Consider the following 20,468-nt stretch of genomic DNA (forward strand, 5'->3'; position numbering starts at 1 on the left):
TGGGGCCTTTATCTGTGACCTTGAGCAGCTCCGGAGCCTTTCTGAGCCTCCTGTTCTTGTCTGTGGAGCTAGAAGGTCAGACTACCTGATTTCTAGGACTCTTCCTGCTCTGAGGTTCTCTGTTTGAGGTCATGAGAGATGGAAAGAACTGAAGCCAGCTAAAATATAAGACCTGTTGTGGTAGAGAATACAAATGGGTTATGTAGAAAAATATGTCCTTTGGTTGTATCCAGCGTAAGGTTGCTAGAAAATAAAGAACGTCCAGTTAAATTTGAATTTCAGATAAACAAATCATTGTTTAATGTACTTAGCCTACGTATGTCCCATACAACATATCTTATGCATCTGAAAAATGTAACTGGGCATTCTGCACTTTATCTGGCAACCCCGATCCAGAGAGATCATGAGAACTGTGGACTTAAAGAAGGGTCACCTCTCCAGGCTCACTCCTCTCCAGGCTGTCTCTCCAGCCACACTGGCCTTCTTTCCACTCCTCCTACCACAGGGCCTTTGCACAGGCTGGTACCACTGCTTGAGATGGCTTACCCTCCATCCCCTCTCTCATAAAACTAATTCATTCTTCAGATTTCAGTTCAAAAGTCACTTCCTCAGTAAAGCCTTTCCTGATACCCTAGACAGAGTGTATTTCTCTGTTCTATATTCCCTGGGAGACTCTGCCTTCACAGCACTTGTCACAGTTTTTATGTTTGTGTATTTCACAATCATATGCTGGAGGTAGGGTTTGTGTTGGTAGATTGGAATGTCAAGGACATTCTGGAGAGGTGAACAAAAGAAATAGAGCCACAGAGGTGAGAATGCCCACGGTGTGTTTCCAGAACAATGAAGAGAGTAGTCGAGTCGTTAGTTAGTGAAAGACCCACTTGTAGAGAACAATGTCCTCGAACCCCGTCTTAGGGTCTGGACATAGATTTTCTGAGGAGAGTGACGAACTCGGGATGGCTGCAAGAGGAGTGGTAATGCGACGAAAGTCTTTCTTCAGCGGGTTTTATGAAGCCCCAGAAGGGAAAGCTGAGTCCAAGCTTAGCTGGGGCTCCTTGAAGTTCTCCCCTGAATTCTGAGAATTTGTCATACTAAGCCATCCAAACTTCCTTCCTGCTGAAACCTTCTTTTTCTAGTGTCTTATCAGGTGTGCTCTTAAATGTTTAGAAGAGAGAGAGCCTTTGTTAGAACCACTGCTTGCTACGTGGATTTGCCGCATCTGCCCACACATTCATGCAATAAGCTTTACCACCTTATGGATCAGCGCATGTTGTGTTCTTATCACTGGTGATTGCTTTGGCCTGGCGCCAACAGACTCTGGAAGATACATGTGTGCACACACACTTATATACATGAACACACTTATACACGTAATGCACACGTAAATAAGGACACATATACACACGAATATATGCACACAGGCATTCCTACACGCAGATACATGCAACATACATACATACTACACACATGTAAACATACCCACACATATACACACATACCTATACATATATATTTTTTTTACTACGATAATGGCAGGAGATGGGAAGTCAAGCCACCCTCCTCTGGGTGTTGCCTGCAGAGATGGTGTCATTTCCTCTGCCTCTGAGCTTCTCTGGCCTCTGAGGCTTTTACTTTACATGGAAGTTGGTACCAGAGTTCCCTTCCCCAGCTTCCTTCTCGGAGCTCTCAACCGCCTCAGTCCTTAACAAGAAAAACCCCAGCCACATTGTTTTGCTGGAGGATATGTATATACGCCGTATTTTAATATATCCACATCCACTCAGATAGATATATATTTTTCCATAAGAAACTGGTTATGACCTCCCACTTCTGTTGAAGCTGTCAAGCTGCTTTCCTGACAGTTGGCCAAACTGGCTTTCTACTGACAGAACCCCTTTCACACTTTCATTTTTTTATTAAATGTAACATTTTAAGATGTAGCACTCCATGTCACACAGCTTGAAGAGTTTTGAACAGCAGGATCTTTTTCCATAATGGTATTTGTTTTCAGTCACTTTTTCCAGCTTTGGATTTACTATGACATGAGAGAAAAAGAACACACTTCAGAAGAAAGGTTGGGTAACTCGGACAAAGTTGGCTTAACCAATTCCTGTGAAATTACGTGTCTAGGAACTCTCTCCAAATGGGAAGCTACTGCTGTTCCACGTTCTGCTATGTGGAAAAGTGCAAGGAATGCTAGCCGCGGTGCTTCGTAGAACTCAAGACAAGTGTGTTCATTCTTTCTACGAGAATGATGGTCTTGCATGCCCTGGGCTGCCGATCTGCCTCGGCAGCCTCATCTCAGCTCATCTTCCCTTGCTCTCTACTTCCGCCATGGAGGATGTCTCTCACCCCTCGAACGGGCCATGTGCGGTGATGAGCTTGCCTGAGCCTCAGGGCCCTCATCCTCCAGGGGTGAGGATTAGCTGAGTCAATGTACATAAAGAGTCTGGCACATAGTAGGTGCTCAGTAAGCAGTAGACATAAAAATTGTAAAAGGCAGGAAGAGGTTAGGCAGCCGGAGGCAAACACAGATGCTAAAGAAAGAGAAGTTCCTTTTCCCTCTCCGTTTCCTGCACAGTATGGACCGTACCTGCCAGCTCAGAAGGGAACTTCCTCCTTGAATGGCCTCTTGATTACAGTCTCCACTGGCTGGCTCGCATGTATAAAACTGTAACCTTTGATTTAGTTAGCTGAACATCATTTTGTGTGTCAGCTTTGGCAGTGCATTCCCAGGGTGTCAACTAGTGGTCTGGTTGCTGGATGGGTCTCCTTTCCCCATCCTGGTTCAGTAGTACCAATTAGAAGAATGGTTCTCAAAGTGTGGTTCCTGGACCAGCAGCATTAACATCACCTGGGAACCTGTTAGAAAGGCAGATGCTGGGTTTGCCAAGAATCGGAAACCTAATGAATCAGAAACTCTGGGGCTGGAGTCCATCAGTCCGTGTTCTAATGAAACCTCAAAGTGATTCTGAGTACACTAAAGTTTGAGAACCACCATTAAAGTGTTACCTACTAGAAATGTGTGTAAGTGTGAGCAGTGCTAAGAGGAATTTAACATCTATGCAACATTGAGCCAATGGTTTTTCAGAATTTAAAAAAGGCATTTTGTGTACTGTTTTTCGTCCAGATCTCCAAGTCTGTGAAGACTGTCAATTAAATAAGATTCAAAGTTTAAATTACATAGTTGCAGTGCGGGATGGAAGGTTAGGGGTATTATTGTCCATAATTGATAAGCTGTATGCTTTTGTATTTAAGTTTTTATAATGGAATGCACGCCCAAACAATTTCCTTTTCAGAACAGGAAAAGCTAAGAATTAATCCTGCCCCTCTTCTCTACTTTTTCAAACAGTTTTCTAATTCCAGAGAAGAGTCTGGGCTCTTAGAAGCATCCTCCTCATCTTATTTTCCATAACTTTGTCCTGGAAAATGCAGTCTGGGGGAAAGCAGTTTATATAGTAATCATCTGCGTCTAGTGCAGAATTTGGAGTCCAAGGGCAGGCAGATCCTTCATCATAAACAGGAGGATTAGCATGTAGATAATGTAGTTGGCAGAGGTGAAGCTCGGCATGGCTATGGCTATAGCTCTGGCTGCCCTGCATTATTCACCCCCAAGCAAATGCTGCAAACTCCGTGCCCATTGCTAGGACTTTGGGCAAATACCTTTTTATTTTATATAAACGCTGCATACACAGTTAAGACAGTGCATCCACATGTTTCTAATTCGTTTACACTTCGCTCATCAGCATGTGTTGGGTGAGCACCCTGCCACGTCTGAGTTTTATGAGCTCCGTTTACGAGGCTGCTTTTCTTGAACAGGGATATCACATATTCTACCAAAAAAATGGAACTTGAGCCTGGGCAACGAGGGCTTCAGTGTTAAACTTGGAGTGAACTTGTGAAGTTTGAATGGATCCGAAACTAAGCACAGATGTTATCCATTCTCCAAGAATAGCCTCACGTATTTATTCACAGAATGTCTCTCCTCTTTTCTTACCTGAAATTTTCTCTCTACTTAAGGGAAGGCAAAAGAATGTGCATTTGTGGGGAAAGCTTGAACCTCATTTCCTGCCACTTTGAGGCGTCTCCCTCTTGCCTACTAAGAGATAATGCAAGCCTTGGTAGTAGCAAAGCTGGCTAAAATCTAGAACCTTCAGCAACGTGTTGCTTTCTTGGAAAACAACATTTTTGCTCTCCCACTTATGCTGAGTTCCTGAAAAGACAGCAAGGAGTTTTATAGTTTTGTGTTAATTTTGAATAGAGATGGAAAGGACCTACCACTGAAAGAAACTGTACAGGATTCCATTTCTCAGAACCCAAATTGTTGGAGTTATTTTTAAAATTCTTTTTAAAATTAATTTTTATTGTTTAAGTTACCCATGCATGTATCTTACAGAGTCAAATCATTCTACAAACTTTGCCCCCTCCAGTATTTCTTCCTCCCCAATAATTTTAGCTGTTCTTTTGATATTGACTTTCTTATCTCTGAATAATGTTTATATCATTACTTCTGGATTTTTCAGTTTCAGGTACTTTCTGTTGAAGGTGACGATGTAGCCCTCTTTCATCATCCTCTCCCTCCACCTCACCACACATACACACTTCCCATCCCACACACTGTCAATGTAATTATGTTGTAATTTTGGTTAGATTAATAACCATTGCTTACAGTATGCCTATGTGCATGCGCTTCGCAGCTGAGCCATGATAGTGTACTAGGTCAGATCTCCAGGATGCTAATCCTGAGAAAGAGATTTGTGCCCAGTGTTTATTAGGCAGTGATTCTGGAACTATGCCTGTGAGGGGTGTGAGATGCAGGAATGAACAGCCCTGAGCTGGAAATTACCCCAAACTAAGACGGGATGGGCCATTGTACAACCACATGGACCCGTCCTTGGACAGGGGCTATCCCCGGGAAGGAGGTTGGTGAGGCAGCTCCCTTAGGCTGGGGGCAAGTTCCAGAAAGACACAGCTGTGAGCTAACAGCAGGCAAAACTCCCAGCTGCTGGGAGAATGCTGACTTGGATTGGGATGGTAATGGTAGACAATCTGAGCACCCTAACACCCTGGTCCTGGGCACTTGATGGGCTCCTTCAATCTGGAAACAGAAATTTTCTTGTTATTTATGTGATGATTTCTTGGGGATCTAGGAAGCTAACTGCTGCTGCTGCTGCTTTTTTAAAAAATAACAGCTTTATTGAGATAAAATTCACATACCATAAAAGCCACCAATTTAAACAGTACAATTTAGCAGCTTTTAGGATAGAGTCATACAACCATCACCATTATATAATTTCAGAACATTTTCATCACCCCAGGAAGAAAGTCCGTACCCATTAGTAGTCACTCCACACTCTCGCCTCCCTCCAGCCCCTGGCAACCACTCATCTACTTTCTACCTCTATATGTTTGCCTATTCTGAATATTTGATATAAATGTAATTATACAATATGTGACTTTTTGTGACTGGCTTTTTTCTCTTAGCATAATGTTTTCCAGGTGCCTCCATGTTGTAGCATATATCAGGGCTTCACTCCTTTCTTTTGTCACGTCATATTTCCTGTATGGATATACCACATCATGTTTATCCATTCATCACTTGGACGCTTGGATTGTTTCTACTCTTTAGCTATTATGAATAACGCTGCTATGAATTTTCATATACAAGTTTTTGTGAAGATGTGTGTTTTCATTTCTCACTGGTATATTCCTAGAAGTAGAATTGCTGGCTCATATGGTAACTCTACATTTAACATTCTGAGGAACTCTCAAATGTATTCCAAGGAAGCTGTTTCATCTTACAATAATATCAGCATTGTAAGAGGGTTCTGATTTCTCTACATCTTTGCCAGTGTTCTTATTGTCTTTTTTTTTTTTTTCAGCCATCCTGTGTGTGAAGTGGTATCTCGTGGTTTCAATTTGTATTTCCCTAATGACTAATGATATTGAGCATCTTTTCATGTGCTTATTAACCATTTGTATATCTTCCTCAGAGAAATGTCTATTTAAGTCCTTTTTTAATTGGAATCTCTTTTTATCTTTTAGTTATAAAAGTTCTTCATCGATTCTGGATACAAGTCCCTTATCTGGTATATGATTTGCAAAAGTTTTGTCTCATTCAGTGGGTTGCCATCTCATTTTCTCAATAGACTTCTGTGATAAAGTCCAATTTATCTTGTTTTTTCTTTTGTCACTTGTCCCTTTGATGTCATATCATCTAAGAAACCATTGATAATCCAAAATCATGAAGATTTGTGCCTATGCTTCCTTCTAGAAATTTTATAGTTTTAGCTTTTACATTTAGGTTGATGATCCATTTTGAGTTAATTGTTATATATGCTGTGAGACAGGGGTCCAGCTTCATTCTTTTGCATGTAGATGTGCAAACTTGTCCCAACACCATTTGTTGCAAAGACTATTCTTTCCTCATTGAATTATCTTGGCACCCTTGTCAAAAATCAATTGACCATAAATATAAGGGTTTATTTCTGCACTCTCAGGTCTCTTCCATTGATTTGTGGTCTAGCCTGTGATAATATCACACTGTCTTCATTACTGTAGTTTTGTAGTAAGTTTCAAAATCAGGAAGCATGAGTCCTCTGACTTTGTTTTTCTTTTTCAAAGTTATTTTGGCTATTCTTGGTTCCTTGTATTTTCATATAAATTTTAGGATCAGCTTGTCAGTTTCTGCAAAAAAAGACAGCTGATATTTTGATTAGGATTGCACTGAATCTGTAGATCAATTTTGGGGAGTATTGCCCTCTTAACAATATTGTCTTTCGATCCATGAACGTGGAATTTCTTTCCATTTATTTAGATCTTCCTTAGTTTCTTTCAACAGTGTCTTGTATTTTTCAATGTGTAAGTCTTACACTTCTTTTGTTAAATTTGTTCCTAAGTGTTTTCTTCTTTTTGATGCTATTGTAAATGCTATTTTTACAATAAAAAATAATGCTATTATTTTAAGGTTGTTTTATTGATAGTGTATAGAAATATAATTGATTTTTGCATATTGATCTTATATCCTGTAACTTTGATGAACTTGTTTATTGGTGCACTTAAAATTTTTTCCGTACACAGGGTCATGTCATCTGTGAATACAGATAGATACTTTTACTTCTTTCTTTTCAATCTGGATGCCTTTTCTTTTTCTTGTCTATTTTGCCCTGGCTAGAAGCTTGTTTTGTTTTTTGTTTTTGTTTGCTTTTTGTTTCTCTGAAATCAGTAGTAATGTCCCCTCTCTGTTCCTAATTTTAGTATTTTGAGTCTTCTCTCTTTTATTCTTGGTTAGTCTATCTAAAAGTTTGTCAATTTTTTTCCCTTTAAAAAAAGCCAACTTCAGTTTCATTGATTTTCTCTGTTGTCTCTCCCTTCTGTGTTTAATTTATTTCCATTCTAGTTTCCTTCTTCCTGTTGGCTTTGAGTTTAGTTTGCTCTTCTTTTTTCAATACTTAAGGTGGGAGATTAAGTTATTGATTTGAGATCTTTTTTAACATAGGTGTTTATAGCTATAAATTTCCCTCTAAGCACAACTATAACTGCATCCCATAAGTTTTTGTATGATGTGTTTTAATTTTTATTAATCTCAAAGTTTTTTCTAATTTCCCCTGAGTTTTTTTTCTTAATCAGTTATTTAGAAGTATGTTGTTTAATTTCCACATATTTTTGAAATTCCTAAATTTCTTTCTGCTATTTATGCCTAATTTCATTCCATTGTGATCAGTAAGCATACTTTGTATGATTTCACTCCTCTTAAATTTATTAAAGCTTGTTTTGTGATCTAACATTTGTTCCCTCCTGGAGAATGTTTCATGTGTACCTGAGAGGAATGTGTATTCTACTCTTCTTGGGTGGAAGGTTCTGTAGATATCTACTGGCTCTAGTTGTTCTATCCATTATTGAAAGTGGAGTATCAACGTTTCAAACTATTATTGTTGCATTGTCTGTTTCTCCTTTCAATTCTGTCAGTTTTTGCTTCATGTATTTTGGGGCTTCATTGTTTGTCTTCCTGATGGATTTTATAATTGTAAAATGCTCTTATTTGTCTTTGGTAAAAATGTTTGTCTGGAAGTCTGTTTGGTCTGATATTAGTATAGCCACTCCAGCTTTTTCCAATGTTCTCTTTGCTTTTATGAAGGAGCTGATTTTCAAAGGCTTTTAGCTAACCATTCTGGAAAGTAGAACCCCTGACTAATTCTTAAATACGCTTATAGATAATTTTTCTGTTTTTAGGCCTGCTTTCTCCCCTATTTCCAAAGTTGCCTTCTGGAGATGGTACAATACTAGGTAGCTTCATTGCTTCAATTCCTGCTTAAGATCCATTTGCTTGGGTCTGTCTGCTAAGTCATTTCCATGGATCCTTCTGCTTCCCACCTTCCAAAATTTTATAACTGTTAGCTCTTTTTCTATATCCTTTGCCCTTTATCACTTAAAAATGTCTTTCCTCTTAGATCAATGGATTTTCCAATTAAAGAGTTCAATGAGTGATTTAAACATTTAACCTGTGTTTGAGGGTAAACCCTTTAGCTGTTCGTCACTTTATTCTAAGCAACCTGAATTTTCTTGTATATTCTCCAGAATTTTAAAAAATGATCAGAGGGCTGTTTTACTATCAGGGATCCAGGCAATATCCTAAATTAAAAAATAGTGCTTGTATTAACTTTTAAATTTAGGCATGGAATTTGAACATCTTAGATTCAATGTAAGAATAATCAGCTGCTTCCAGGTCTATTCACTACTTGATTTTTCATAGAGCAGTTGTTCCCAAACTTGACCATGCACTAGAATCACCCAGAGGACCTGTCAAAATACAGGTTTCCAGGCTCCATCCCCAGGGTTTCTGATTTAGGAGTTGGAAGTGAGGCCCAAGAATTTGCATTTTCAACAAGTTCCCAGGTGATGCTGATCCTTCTGGTCCTGGGACTACACTGAGAGTCACTACCTCTGTGGTGTGTGGAATGTAAAGGTATTCCCTGTGGGGGTGGGGAGGACTTTTAGGAAGCAGATGAGAGCAGAGAGGGAGAGCAGTAAGAGGGAGATAAGCGCGGAGGAGAAGGATGTGCCCACTTGCTCTTATCCTGTTGTTCTAGCTTGTGCTCTCCTGTTTTGTCCCCTCTCTCTGCAAGGAGGAAACCATGACAAAATCTGCTTAGAGAAGAGGCTCTTGACATCAGAATTGTAATTCTATTCAAGGGGAGAAAAAAGGAGTGAAGTGACCATCCATGAAAAACATTAAACTGTAGCCCTGCAGATTTTTTTTTTTTTTTTTTTTTTTTTGTAGTATTCAGGCCTCTCACTGTTGTGGCCTCTCCCATTGCGGAGCACAGGCTCCGGACTCGCAGGGTCAGCGGCCATGGCTCACGGGCCCAGCCGCTCCGCGGCAACTGGGATCCTCCCGGACCGGGGCACGAACCCGTGTCCCCTGCATCGGCAGGCGGACTCTCAACCACTGCGCCACCAGGGAAGCCCGCTAATGTAATTTTATGAGATGCTCTACATGCAATATTGCTAAGGCAGCAGGATTCTGGGCAATTTTGTCAGGTAGTCACTTGTCCCCAGGTTTCAGTTATCTCCTAGGATCCCCCTTTTCCTTGTTGCAAGTCTGAGAAGGCAGGGACACTGCCTAAGCCACATAGGCAGAGGGTCAGACCTAGTAGCTGGTTTGGGCCACAGGTAGAAGAAACCCAGACTTAAGGCCATTCCTCTAGATTATTTTCATGTAGCCATTTGCTGTCATTGTCTCATGTTCAGCCATCTTTCTTTGTTCTCAGAATGTTCTTCCATAGTATGGTTGCAAATATTGAGGGTTAAAGCTGTAGCTGCCAGTGACAGTATTCCAAAGGATAGAGGTAATTGGGAGGAAGCCCAGAGAAGTGAGAACTCAAAACCCTTGCCCTCTGTGAGGCTGCCTTTCAGACCCTTTTATTACAAGATGCAATGCACCTGGATAGTTCCTGCTGTCACTTCCCAAAGTAAGGAGCTGGGAGAGAGGAAACGGGGTCTGGATACATAGATGGCATGAGAAAGCAGGTTGTAGGAGACTAGTTTTCCCTCTAACTTGTCACTTCCTTTCTTAGGCCTGCTGTGTGTGTGTGTGTAGTGTGTGTGTGTGTGTGTGTGTGTGTGTGTGTGTGTTTAATCCATAAAATGACGGTTTGGTTTCAGACATTCCCAAAGGTGCTTCGTCTCTGGTAATCTTTGACTTTTCCAAGATCACCTCTTATATCTTTTGGGCAGCCAGTGTAGGAAATCAAGTCTCTTGACTTCTCCAGTAGAGCTCAGAGTACACAGAAGATTCAATCTTCCCTAAACCATGTGGTCCCAGAGGTTGCCTGTGATTTCCTGTTAGCGGTTTTCAATGGCTTTGGAGTAGAAGGAAGTTCGTTGCTATGACAGTCAGGCAGCCACACTGGGGAAAGTATGATGTATTGTGTTGTGTAGGAAAAAGTTAGTATTATCCAATGCAGTAATCAGATTTTCAGACAAAGGCATGACCCTGGAACATGCTATTTATGGCTGAACATAGCATTAGTCTTGTCTCCAAAAGCAGTTAAACAAAATCAGTGTGTACTTGGCATGTCTTTCTCCCTTGGATATGGAAATATATCTCACCTGAACATTCTTCTCATTCTTATTTTGGAGGCAACTAGATTGCTCTGAAAATATTAGTTGTAGCAGTAATTAATTTAGCATTTATTGAGCACCAGGCTTTGTGCTGGTGAAGTACTTTTTGTGAAGTAACAAAAATATAAAGAAACACCCCGAGGTAGGGGAATCTATCTAGTGGGGAGAGAGGAGAGAAAGGCAAAAACAAAAACAAAACAAAACAAAACCCAAAGGCCAATATTCATTTATCTATCCCTCCTTTTATTCCTCAGGGATTTATTGAGCATTCGCTATGTGCCCAGCTCTCTACTGAGTGTTGGGGATATAAAAGTGAATAAGATAGACACATCTCTGTGGTCCCTCAAAGCCATGCTTCAAATGAAGTTTGTTTAACCTTATAGTAGAGGAGGCTGGGTCAGCCTGTGATGGATGGACGTATAGAGTAGATCAGGATCTGTGGAGGGCTTCCCAGAGGGGGTGACCTGGGAACTAAAGCAAAGTAGAAACAGGTACGAGCCAGAGGAGCAGTGAAACAATGGCTGGACAGAGGAAGTGCTTAATTGGGGATAGAATGCAGATTTAAGGAGGAACAGGAGGAAATGAGACTATAAAGGTAGGCAAGATTCAGCTCCTGAAAGATGTTTTATCCCTTGCTGAGGACTTTGGACTCCAAACTAAGGTGATAGAGAAACCACTTAAATATCTGGTAATGGAGGAATTATTACAGGAAACTCAGCCATTTAAAAGAACATAAAATGATATAATTGTATAGATTTCAAATAATAAAAAGTAGAACATAAATATTGTGTGCTCACTGTGATTGCTGATTTATACGATATAATTTTGACTATGTTAAAGCATGGGAGGATGTCTAAAAGGGGAGTCTATTATTTGCATTGTGAGATTCTTTAAGAATTCCTTTACAGTATTCACTAGCATCGAATCTCTACTATGTGCCTGTAGATCAAGATACAACCCCTTCTCTCTACCGTCAAATAGAGAGAGAGATCTAATAACTTTCACGCATTTTAAAAGGTGTGTGACTATGAGATGTCCAGAATAGGCAATCCATAGAGACAAAGAATAGATTTGGTGGTTGCCAAGGTCTCGCGGCGAGGAGAGAATTGGGAGTGACAGCTAGCAGGTCCAGCATTTCCTTTTTGGGGCGATAGAAATGTTCTGGAATTAGTTCACGGGGATGGTTGTACAACACTGTGAATATGCTAAAAACCACTGAAATGCACACTTTGGTTAAAATGGTTAATTTTATGTTATGTGAATTTTATCTCAATAAAAAATATAGAAAAAAATAAAGATGCTTATTGATTATTGGGTTGTGTTTTTCTTTTTCGGTAGCCAAGGGCAATCGGAAGTGTGAGCTGAACTGCCAGGCAATGGGCTACCGCTTCTACGTACGGCAGGCGGAGAAGGTCATTGATGGTACCCCCTGTGACCAGAACGGCACGGCCATCTGCGTGTCTGGGCAGTGCAAGGTAAGTGCCCCTGGACTGGCGTATCTGGAGTGGGTCTCGGGTGTTTGATCTGTGCCTGCCGACTGCACTGTTCCCCAGGCTGTGGCGTGCTTCCTCCCCACATGTTATGGTCCCCTCCACTCCAAACCATAAGCTCTGGGAGAATTGCGTAAGACAGGGCGGCTTGTTTTGCTCCGTGTTTTCGATCTTTGGGAGTTGCCAAGTCTCACTCTGGCATTTCAGTTATTAAGTGACTTATGCATGTTTATATCACGTGCGTCGTAAGAAACTCAGCGACCTTTCCTTGTTGGATCCAAAGCTTCTTCCTTCCCTCTGAAGTGGAGGTTATGAAAAGGGCACTGCTGGATCAGTCAAGAAGCAGTTGAAGTCATCAGGGTGGCATTTTAAGGGCATGGCATATTTTATCTTGCCTCCCACCAGCTGGGGCCAGCTTCCAAATGAAAGTTGTCTAGTGCCTTTATAGCTGAAGTTGTACTTTCAACAGGAAGTTTTTAGCCTCCTTGTACTTCTGAAGTCTGTTCCAGGAACTCCCCGCCCTGCATTCTGCAAACATTCTGGTCTGTAGAGAATCCCTGTGGGATGCTCCCCTTTGACAGAAAGCACCATGTGGTTAAAAATAGGTGCCCCAGAGGAGATGGTACCAATGCCACAGCCACATTAATTGGAGCCTGGATGTCGACCCTCCTTTCATCTATAAATGTAAGAGTGGAGGTCTGACTCTAGCAGGTAAATGACTCTTTGGAGCCCAGACTAAGATTCTATCTTAATTAACAGTTGCTGGCAGGACTGAGTTTCATCAAAGGAAGAGCTCTTTGGCTGTCACGTCTGAAAGTTCCTGTTCTACTTTCAACGTAAATTGCCGCTGTGTTTAGTATTAGAGCTATTTGAGTATGATTTATAAGCACCCCCTTCCCCTTCCAGCCTTTTTCTTAATGAGGTTTTAAATAGGATACAAAATAATTTATCAAAGCAGTCTGGATATTCTCGGATTGTGAATAAAGGAAGGAAAAAGCTGTCATTTGATACCCGATGCATGTGAGGTTGTCTTCGGATGAGCAAGAAACCCCCAGAGCATTGATGCAGTACAAGAGAGGTAGGGAGTATGATGGGAAGCACGCTGAAGGCTGGGACCTATCTGGCCTCCAATTTCTGCTCGTTTGGAAAAAAGTGGGTTTCACGCATCCCCTCTATCCTTACTGTCCTCAGATAATACCCAAAGGAGTTCCGTTAGTGTTTTGTGGTTTCCGGCTCAACTAGTCCCTGCTTCTAAATGCTACTGAACCAGAAATAAGGCACCTTTTAGCAACCTAGCTTTTTCTTTCAGATCCTGAATCAACTGTTCTATTTCCTGAATACAGGTGCACACTGCTGGGAGGTGGTGTAGTTTAGTGGTTAAAAACATGCCCTCTGAAGTCAGACTGCTTGGGTGTTCAATTCCTACCTCTTCCATGATTGACTGTGTGACCTTGTACAAGTGCCGTAAGCTCTCTGTGCGTGTACATCATTTGCAACAGGAGGAGGATGGTACCTGCTTCCTGCATTGTAGTGAGGAGTCACGAGCCAATACACATAAGGTCCTCATAACAGGTCTGCCACTTAGTAAACATGCTGGCTTTTCTCAGTATTATGTTTGCTTATATGCCCACATACGTCCTGTTGTATATGAGTTTTCTATGCGAAAGTATTTCCTTTTTTTTTTTTGCAGATTGTAGATTTGTGAGATTCACATTATCTTTTGAGGCAGTGTTCTTACACTGTAGTGTGACTCCCAGGGGGACGGCAGACTCTACATTGGTAGGTCTAGGGAAGGGCCTGAGTGGTCTGTTTCTTAAACTTTAATACTGTATCTTATTTGACCTAGTGTATCCAAATTATTATCACTTCAACATGTAATCCATATAAAAATTAGTAATGACACATCGTTACATTCTTTTTCCTGTTAATTCTTCAAAATCTGGTGTGTATGTTACTTCTTTCAGTGCAACTCAGACTAGCCACGTTTCATATGCTCCGTAGGCACATGGGAAAAGGTGCTAAACCTCACACGTAATCAGGGAAACTCACCAGATTGCCCCAAAGTTAAAGGTCTGACAATGACAAGTATTGGCAAGGATACGGAGGACTCTTTTTTTTTTAACTTTTTATTTTATTTTGGAGTAGAGTTGAGTAGTCTGTTTTTCCAACCAGCTCCCATGTGACTGCTGGTCCGTGGATCATACTTTGAGTAGCAAAATCTTAAAGGACACAGTGATTAACATACAGTTCACAAAGAACCAGAACTGTAAATATACAGCGGTGAGATGAGTTGGAAGGAAGAGGAAATGTGGTCTCTTTCCACTGGGGGAGCTTGTTTTCTTAGTGTTACATTAAGTGCCTCTAAGCTGATGATACGAAAGGAAAACACACACTTATAAGGACATGGGTATGGATTCGTACAAATTGATGAAAACCAGTGGTGTAGGACAACACAGTTTGAAGATGATAATTGCCGAAAGACTGAGACAGACACTCCCCAGGATGTGAGTAGATGAATAGGAATTCGATGTTACAAGGACAACTTTGATATTACTTCGTATTTGTTCTCTGTGCATTTGCCTGAAATTCGTTCATTGATGTTGTTGGAACCACTGACTGTCGCGTCCTCTTTAGAACTTCAGTCTAAATAATCAGAAGTACATTTGCTTCCCAGGCTGAAGTTCTGTTTAGTTTGCAACTTTCAAAGGGTAAAGTGCCCTTTTCTGAATATTTGATCGGAAGCCCAGAATGCAAGTTGCTATCTCTGCCTCGCTGACCTGTGGCTGAGAGAGCTGTCACTCTCTGACAGGAGCGTCTACGTCTGAAAGAGCTCCAGAAATCCTCTGCTGGATACAGAGAGTTGAAAGCAAACCCGGGCCTGCCACAAAAGTTAATGAAAAGTGACAAGCATTAAATAAGAGTACGAGCTAAACCTACACAAGAGTAGCTGAGGGAGAAGGGCGTCCTCCTGACACCAAGCCACTTCCAAAGCACCCCAGGCCCACCCAGAGCAAGCTGGAACGCTCTGTTCCAGCTCCTGGCAGAGCTCTCCCTGGCCAGCCTGTGTTTACCCTGTTGCTGGAGCTCCACTGGGGTTTTAGATCCAAGAGTTGGAAGAGGGGCTGTAAGAATGCAGAAACCCTTGAGCTCAGGGCTGGAGAACATAGGAATTCCTCGCCAGTCCCTCAGAACTGGGTAACACTTCCTTTCTTTTTTTTTTTTTTTTTTTTTTTTTTGCTGTACGCGGGCCTCTCACTGTTGTGGCCTCTCCCGTTGCGGAGCACAGGCTCCGGACGCGCAGGCTCAGCGGCCATGGCTCACGGGCCCAGCCGCTCCGCGGCATGTGGGATCTTCCCGGACAAGGGCACGAACCCGCTTCCCCTGCATCGACAGGCGGACTCCCAACCACTGCGCCGCCAGGGAAGCCTTAACACTTCCTTTCTTGACAGGGAATGAAGCGTCCTAAATGTTGGCCTCAGACTAAGGACTGCATATTGATAGCCAGGCTTTGAAGGGAGAGAACTCTAGCCCTGACTTGTCCTAAATCAAGAGGGTGTATCTGAAGCCCACAGAGATTCTGCCTTCCTCACCTTAAACTCATCCCTCTAGACATCAGATAGGAACATCTGGCCCGTCATCAGAGAAGTCTCTGCCCCACCCAGTCATGATTGTCATCGATGGGAATGAAATAGCATTTATGTCTGATTAACAGAGAGCACAGTAACCATTTCTATCATTAAGCATCACATTAAGTGTGCTATGAGTTTTTTTTCCTTGATCTCAGTTTCAAGCTCTGCAAAATTCTGGATTTTCATAGTTTGCTAATGTACATATTATTTTTGCTGACAACTTAATGCAAACAGATGGAACTTTGCCTTCAGAGGTATAGCAGCCATTCGAAAGAACAGGGTCCCTTGGATAAAAAAAAAAAAAAAAAAAAAAGCACAAAAAACAACCTTAGCTCCCTGGAGACCAGCCTTTCAGAAACCTCAGGCTTTCAAACTTGAATGATCCTGAAAGAGTCAGACTCACCCCAAGACCTACGCTCCCTCCCACCAGAAAAAAATCCCTGATGGTGGAGAAACTGTCCTTGAGTAAGTGCCTTGAAATAATAGGCTGACGCGAAACCTCCATGCAGGAAGGCGTTGAAGCTAATGCACACAGCAAGGAGTTGCTTCTGAGTGTTTACCCTGCGCCAGACACTGTGATGTGTGCTGTTCATACAGAAGGAGGCCTTAAGCCATTTGTCTTCACAATAACTCAGTCATTATTAGTCCCCATTTTACAGAGAACTGTTATGAAGGCAAAATGAGTTGGATAAATATTGGCTTTTTAGGGTGAATTGTTAATCAGAGCAGAAAGAGTCATTTAAATGTGATAGGCGGAAACTCTTGTGCTTTAGGGATCTCCCCTATTCTGATTTTATTTTCCTCACTGCGTCTTTCCAAAACAAACTGTCTTTCTAAAACACATTAGGATATGCCTCTCTTTTGCTTAAACTCCACCTGTGGCTCCCCATTGCCTGTGGAATAAAGTCCAGGCCCTGCATTGTCTGTCTCCTGCCAGGCCTCCTGGGGCCCCGGTGCTGGCTGGGCTGGGATGTGTTGCTCCCTGAGCCAGGGGGCCTGCAGGGTTGTGCCTCCACAAGAATGAACACACTGTCTGGCGGCCTGGAGAGCCGTTCCACCTCCACTCTTGGGCCACCCGGTGGACTCGGCTCAAAAGCCACTGGCTGACCCCACTGAGCACTGTTTCTGTTCTTGTTCCCGCTTCTTGTGATTACTTGTTCCCATCACCACGGCCTACCACCCATCCAGGCCAGGAGCAGTTCCAGGCGCTTTGCTTTTGAATAGGTACTTAAAATAAATGTGTAAATGAATTGAGGTACTCGGTGACTTAATCTGTTGCATTTCAGCAAATGAAATTAGTCTTGAATCCAACACAGAGCTTTCTCTTTTGGCTGGGATGGGTAGTTGAGGGCTGATAACACAAGGACATGAAGCCCCCTTGGCTGAATCCCCGGAACCCAAGGCTTTGAAGGTCAGGGAGAATTCCTGGCGCCTCCCCAGGCTCCTGTCTTGTTTTTAATTTTATTCACGCTGAATTTCTTGAGTCCGGAGGAGCTAACGACAGGAAGAAGCTAAGCAAGGGTGAGAGCGCAGTCTCCCATGGTGCCTTCTGTTGAGGGAAAAGACCCCCTTCTGCCACCCACCTGCCCTCTTCATTCCTGGTCAGCCAGCACCTTCCATGCGAGGCCCCCCATCCACGCCCTTCACCGCTCAACGGGGGCTTTCATACCTCCTCTCCCAGCCGGGTCCCTGCTCGACTTCGACCAGGACACATCAGCAGACATTTTCATATTTATTCAGTAAATTAAAGCAAGGTAACTCTTTCCACATGTTCAGAGATAAGCTCTGGACCAGCACGTTGCCGTGACTGGGAAGGATGACATGATGGACGTGTGCATCTATGTGCGCCTGTGAGTTCAGTTCCTCCATCCTCTATAAACTGCTGTTGTGCTCTCCTGAACCAAACAACTCTGTTCATTTCTCTGCCCATTTGCCCTAAGTTGCTTTTTTTTTTCTCTTTTGGTTACTGGCTTTATCGTGTGGGCTTTGCTTAGAGTTCTGTTGTTACTTGAATGAAACCAAGAGAGTCATTGCTTTGAGTAAAGTGTTCTTGCCTGTGCCAGACATGTGCATGAGTCTAGCCTTGAAATAGGGTGGAGAGCTTTTACTTTGCTTGAATTTTGAGCTTATGTGACACTTGGTGGGCTCCCTGTTGCATCCCCACCCCAAGCAAACCGTGTTCTAAAAGTACTTTCTGCTTGTATTAAAATGCTTATCATGTTATGTTACAGTTATTTGGACATGTGTCTGAGCTCCTAAAGCAGAGGGAGTGTTATACATATTTGTATTCTTAGTGCTTAAGGTATTAAGATTATTCAATAAATTGAATCAGTTTGAAAAATGTGTACATGAACGAACCAAAGAACAAATTAGAAATTGGCTTTCCTAACCCCTTTTCCTAAAAATGATCAGGAACAGGATTAACTAAGCATTAAAATTTTAGAGCCCAAGCCCTGCCTGATTGTTCTCAGGGCCTCTTGAAATCTTAAACAGAAACCTAAAGTGAACTTGATGAAATTGGCCTGGTTCTATGTACTTCTTTTCCATGATCTATGATTTTTCTCATTTTCAAACATTGGGACCACTACCTAACAAAACTCAGTTTGGATTTCTTAATATGTACTTATGAATTATTAACTAATCATTCATCAATAACCCAAGCGATACACATCATTAACTCAACAAATAGTCTTAACTGCTCCCAGCCATACACTGTGCTAGGCATTGGAGATTTAAAAATGGGAAAGTTTAACAAGGTTCCTACCCACATTGAGCTTAATTTAATGGAGAAAGTAATAAAGAGAAAAAGTCGGTTAACAAACAAAAGAATGACAAATTTTGATGAGCACTTTGAAGTTAATAGTGAACTGAAATAGTGAACAGTGGTGAGAGCACATGTTAGACGGGGTGTCAGGGGAAGGTCTCCGAGGCGAGCAGGGGTCGGGAGAACAAGTGGAGGCTGCACTACCGGCCATGCAGGTCCAGGGACTGGAGAACATGTGTGCCAGGTCTCCAGGCAGGACCCAGTACCTATGCGGCGCTCAGGAGCTGATAGATACCAAGGTGATCATTTTGTGTTTTCTTCTGCTCTCTGCCCTTGGGTGAGTCTGGTCTCCCCCTGATGGTGCCATTCTTCTTTCCTCCAAGATACTCACACATCTTCCTGGGTGCATGCTGGCTTTAGCAGTAGAAAGCCCTCCATTGGGTCATTCTCTAAGCCGAGCAAGATTGCCCTGGAAACTGGATGATATAATGGGTCGAGAACAGGTTTGGGGGTCAGCCAGGATCTCTAATATCAAAACAGATGAGAGAGGGCGTGCTTAGGTAAGATTGGGGTAGGATGTCCGGAACCTCCAACCTGCCCTTCCTGGTGGTCTGTCCTATACCAGAGTGTCAGAAGAGAGAGAATTTTAGGGTTCCTTTCCCCTGGTCTTCTGAAGGAAGGGGCAGCCTTCCGCCAAAGGAGACTTAAAGAGCTCTTCTATCCAATTGGCAGGAGTGCTGACAGGTACTTGTAACTGAGAAATGAGAGGAAGCTTCAGCAAAGTCCCCTGGGCCAGACAAATAGTCCACCTTTGCCCCAGTCCATCTCTATTCCTGCCCTGAACCAAACACAGGCTAGAAGCACTGCCTGAGTATGACCTGTTATGATACAGACGCTACAGTTATGCAACGCTCATTGTATATAAGCTCATCTGCAGATACTTTTCCACAAGGCATGTAATAAAAATTTCAGGGATGCAGAAAACTGTATTGCATGTGGAAACCCCAAGGCAGTGTCTATTCAGACTAACAAAGCCAAGGAGAGCAGTCCCCCGCCCCTTTCCCTTTGGCCCCTGTTCACATTCTTGCTGAGTCAGCTCATGTTCTTCACTGATGATATTGACAGAGGATCAGACTTTAAAAAAAAAACCAAGTAGCCTGCTTAGCCTGATGATGACTTTGGTAGAGCCTGAAAGCCCATCACCCTGACACCAAGTTTGGGCATCTTTTTATAAGTCAGGTCAAACCAAGGAGTGAGTAGCACTGCTAGTGTGTTAGAAGAGCTTCAGAAAAGAATCCTGAGGTGTTGTGCACCTAGGTAGAAATAGATATTTGAGGGCAACAGTGCCAGAGGAAACACATGTTTTATTTTCTATTTGTAATAGATAAGAATATATTACATGACTCCATTATCAAAAAATGTGATCCCCTGTCTCCATCCACCCAGTTTCCCATTCCCCAACAGGAAATAACCACTCTCTGATAGTTCCTTTTTTAAGGCAGATGCTTTCACGCACTTACCAGCCCATTCGTATTATATTATTTTCCCTTCGTCTTGGCAAATATGGTCTGGACCTTGCTTTTCTTTTTTCTTTTAAAAATTATTTATTTATTTATCTGTTTGTTTATTTTATTGAGGTATAGTTGATTTACGATGTTGTGTTAGTTTCTACTGTACAGCAAAGCAATTCGGTTATACATATATATATTCTTTTTTTAATTGGAGTGTAATTGCTTTACAATGCTGTGTTAGTTTCTGCTGTACAACGAAGTAACCAGCTATATGTATACATATATCTCCTCCGTCTTGGACCTCCCTCCCACCGCACACCCCCATCCCACCCATCTAGGTCATCACAGAGCACCGAGCTGAGCTCCCTGTGCTACACCGCAGGTTTCCACTAGCTATATCCGTTATGGTTTATCACAGGATATGAATATAATTCCCTGTGCTCTACAGTAG

General features: G+C 42.3%; 1 protein-coding gene across 2 annotated transcripts in view; it reads left to right on the plus strand.

Annotated features, from left to right (window-relative positions):
• Positions 1–20,468, plus strand: part of THSD4 (thrombospondin type 1 domain containing 4) — a 571,321-nt gene that overhangs the window by 243,935 nt on the left and 306,918 nt on the right. For both annotated transcript variants that reach the window (XM_019949134.3, XM_019949138.3), the window contains exon 7: positions 11,962–12,098. In XM_019949134.3, coding sequence (XP_019804693.2) covers positions 11,962–12,098 — 137 coding nt within the window. The remainder of the gene's footprint in view (positions 1–11,961; positions 12,099–20,468) is intronic.

The sequence above is a fragment of the Tursiops truncatus genome, chromosome 2 (assembly GCF_011762595.2).
Source record: "Tursiops truncatus isolate mTurTru1 chromosome 2, mTurTru1.mat.Y, whole genome shotgun sequence".
NCBI lineage: Eukaryota > Metazoa > Chordata > Mammalia > Artiodactyla > Delphinidae > Tursiops > Tursiops truncatus.